At 47.2% G+C, this 3635-nt stretch overlaps 1 protein-coding gene across 1 annotated transcript; it reads right to left on the bottom strand.

The window, feature by feature from the left end:
* Positions 1-950: 950 nt before the first annotated feature.
* LOC127318676 (uncharacterized) lies at positions 951-3350 on the bottom strand. The gene is made up of 6 exons (XM_071824078.1): positions 3323-3350; positions 3206-3281; positions 2943-3117; positions 2597-2858; positions 1604-2515; positions 951-1532 (listed from the first exon to the last, which is right to left on the bottom strand). Exons 1-5 carry the CDS (start codon positions 3348-3350, stop codon positions 2043-2045), a joined length of 1014 nt encoding a protein of 337 aa, XP_071680179.1. The 3' UTR covers positions 951-1532; positions 1604-2042.
* Positions 3351-3635: the final 285 nt, after the last annotated feature.

Genomic DNA, 3635 nt, shown 5'->3' with positions numbered 1-3635 from the left:
AAACATCACAGTCTATGGAAGTTTTTCACGCTCGGATAATTGTGATCGCGACTTTCAGAGGATTGCTGCAAAGTTCGGGCCACAGCGAGAAATCGTCGGCCCTCCATCCAAGCTATCCTTACGAGAGATCAAGGAAGAAGAAGACGGTAGGGAAACCAAGAAGAAGCCATCAGCTCTCGCCCTTAAAGCTTCGGCAGCAGAAGCTTCGGCAGCAGAAGCCTCGGCAGCAAAAGGTTCGGCAGTTGATGGCACAGAAGGCTTAGGAGAAAGCAAGACAATGGCAACCACCGCTCAAACACTTGATGAAACCAGCAACGCTGCAGCAATCACTAACGCGGAGAAGAAGCCAGAAGAAGAGAAGAACCCCTTCCTTGACTAAGCAGCTTACCAGCCTTTATTTTCTTTTTTCCTTCGTTATAAACAGGGCCTTCCAATTTTCGCCCTCTAGCATCGTGCTTACCTTTATTAATAAAAACTCAAGCTTTGATTCTTTGCTAAGCACTGCAGTAACTACAAAACTTCTAAAGCCTCATCACTATGTAAAAATAGTACGTGGCAGAAGATCGTGCTCCAAAAAGCCTCTACGAGTGCTAAAACGACGTTGACCTTTCCCTCTGCTATAGATGCCTCTACGAGTGCCGAAAATAGCAAGAGTGTGGAAATACACATAAACAATAACCCACGTTCGATATTTTACTTATGGAAATATCAAAGAACAACGGGCTCATCGGCAGAATCACTACACCCGAAATATTCGGGAGTGCCTGTCGAAATTTAAAAACGGTTGAAAGCAAAGTTGCGCATACAATAGGTTTAGCAAGACCTGCAACACGAGCTGATCACTCACATGATTTGCCAGCCAACCAATATACATACATCTAAAACGAGCAACTAAGATTCGCTCAAAACTTGCCAACGGTAATAACATGGTAAAAGTACATATGCATGTATCTACCAAACGAGAGGGCATCATTACATAATCCAGACACTTGGATAAAATAGCCAAATTCTCTATTTTACAAAACGGACATTAAATCCCTGAAATCACCCTTGTGGAGTCCCTCTTTCTTCAGGTACCCTTGAGTCTTCCTCGAGTCTGTCGACAACTATGTTGGCAGGCAACAATACCTTCGGGTACAGCGCCTCCAGGTCCCCAGTAGCGTTGGCAATCGACAGCAAACCTGCCGAAGGATAACGGGCAAGTACAAGGGCAAGCGTAAACCTGGCTCCTGCAAAAACTTGCGCGCGTACCAACTCTCGGACCTTCTTGGCGTTACCAAATTCAGACATCAAAGCAAGGAGAGTTGGAGGAACTGCGTTCAAGGGAAACATTGTCTTCCAAACCACCCTCATAGCCTTATAGCACTTGTCAAAAAAGGTATGAACCTGCTGAACCCGATCCTGAAAACGCGCGACAGCCGAAGCCTTCGAGTGCTCCCGCCAGAAAATTTCTTCGGATGAGGATAGCTGGGTCAATGCATTCACACGTTCGTGAATCCGTTTGTTCTCCTCTGCACGGTTCAGAGCTATGACTAGCATAGAAGTAAGCAAAGGATCAGTTAAGATTCTATCAATCAAAGGGCGCAGAGATCAAAGGACTCACAGTTCAAGCTCTCGGTAGCCTTATGCAGCTCAGTAAGAGCATACCGCTCTACGTCGGCTGCAATCTCGCTCTTCTTGTTGACAATTGCCGCCAAGGCGTAAGTGCTGCGCAGGTCCTTCTCCATCTGTGTGATCCGATCCTTCATTCGTTGGACCCGATCACCTTCGGGAAGAACGCCCGAAGAGTCATCAACAAACGAGGACACCGGGAAAACCTGCAGGCAACAGCGTCAAAAGGATGACGGTCATGGACAAATCAAGCATCCAACATAACTCCCATCGGGAGAGGTACAAGAAATTTCTATCAGGAGAAGTACAAATGAAGATATTATGACAAAAGTATGCTGGCAACATTGCCAGCACAAGTGTTCATTACAAACTTGAGTTCTCGCAACAGAAAAATGTTTCATACTAGCCCAAGGATAAAATTGTTACAATAATCAAGGAGCCTGAGTCTGAGTCGACAGGCTGGGGCCAGCCGATGCCTTTCCCGACGAAACTAAATCAAGGAGCTGGCGAGCACAAGTACGGGCGGACGCTGTAAAAGCGCTTAAGTTAACAAGACGCCCATCTTTCTCTTTCGGCAGCTCCTTAGTCATTTCTTCGATGTCAGCCTTAAAGCCGTAACCCATCATAAGTTGGAAGGCAAGAAGGGCACCATAGGTACGTGAGGTGCGCTTGAATACCTCGATGACCTCCTTGGTGTCGACTGCGAAGGCATCAATCAGCTGTCCCAGAGTCTTCTCCTGCTTGGCCTTGGGGAATATCATTGAATGCATCCGTGCCAGAGCACCCTTTCCCTTGTCAAGCAGCCCCCGGGTAAGCTGGTGGGTGGCAAGAACCATTGACACACCATTTGCCGGGGAGTTGCCTGGAACTTTGTCCAAGGCAGTAGCAGGGATGTTGGCGGCTTCTGCAAAGAGATTAAAGGAAATCGTTGACGAAGAAACATATCCATAGAAAATGGTAATCTAGAAGAGATGTAGGAACTTACCAAGCAGGGCTAAGGCAGACTGACGAAGGAGCTCATCCTTTTCTGCCGCTCGAGCTTCCTCCTCCTTCAGCCTTTCCTTCAGCTTGTTCAGCTCTTCTTTCAGGGAGTCGACCTCCTGGCGGGCTATGGCGGCCTTTTTGATGGCGCCATCCAGCTTTGAAGAGGAAGACTTAGCCTCCTCTTGCAGCCGAATTTTGTCCGCCTCCAGGGAGGTGAATTGAGAGGCGAAAGCCTCTAAAGAGGATATTACACCTCGTAGATCCTTGAAGAAAGGGAATGTTTTATGAAAATCATTAAGCAAAGACACATTCCAAAAAGGTTCTTGCTAGACTCAACGAAGACTTACAGAAGGAGGAGCTGCGGCAGCAGCAGGAGCATCTTTTCCTTTGGAAAGGGAGGAGGCAGTCGATGCTTGCGCCGTAGGAGCCGTCTTGGGAGCCGAAGCTTCGGAAGCTGCGGCGGTTGGCGAGACAGCATCAGGTCTGACCCTCTTGGGTGGAGGCTCAATGAAATCATCATCACTGCAAGAAAAGTTTGATCGACTAAGTTATGAGAAAAATGTGAAAAGTCCAAGGAGCTGAAAATAGTAAAAAGAAGAAAAACACTTACATGTCAAGGAGATCATCTTCATCGGCAAAACCGTCGATTGACCTCTTTGTAGGTGGAGCCCTGGTCTTTTCCGCAGCTGCATTAATAAAGGTATCATGATCAGCGCCATCATCACGCAGTGATCCCTCTGTGTCACAAGTGTCATCGGCTGACAGGGGGAGATTGGTGTGAGCAGTTTCGGAATTTATCGGGTCATCATGATCACTTGATGGGTTTGTATGCTCAACAGTACGAAGGTCAACGGGTTCTGAAGAGCCTCTTCCTTCGGAAGTGTCATTTGGTAAATCGTGTAAGTCCTCGAAGGCTACAAGGGTCTGTCGAAGAAAAGACAAATGAGGATAATAGTGATAAATGTCGACAGCAGTATAATAGGAATTCAAGGAGGGAAATTACCTTTGGTGGTGGATGATCGGCATCGAAAGGAGCATAC

Source organism: Lolium perenne, chromosome 7 (genome assembly GCF_019359855.2).
Source record: "Lolium perenne isolate Kyuss_39 chromosome 7, Kyuss_2.0, whole genome shotgun sequence".
NCBI classification, from domain to species: Eukaryota; Viridiplantae; Streptophyta; class Magnoliopsida; order Poales; family Poaceae; genus Lolium; species Lolium perenne.
Note: the sequence above shows the minus strand (reverse complement) of the source record. Positions and strands in the feature narration are given on the sequence as shown.

What these genes read in the sequence shown, in the direction of transcription:
- LOC127318676 (XM_071824078.1), bottom strand. Translation starts at nt 3,350, where the DNA reads ATGACACTTGTGACACAGAGGGATCACT. An exon ending in TGTGACACAGAGGGATCACT is followed by an intron (nt 3,282 to 3,322) that starts GCGTGATGATGG and finishes TTATTAATGCAG; the next exon opens with CTGCGGAAAAGACCAGGGCT. An exon ending in GTCTGCCTTAGCCCTGCTTG is followed by an intron (nt 2,516 to 2,596) that starts GTAAGTTCCTAC and finishes ATCTCTTTGCAG; the next exon opens with AAGCCGCCAACATCCCTGCT.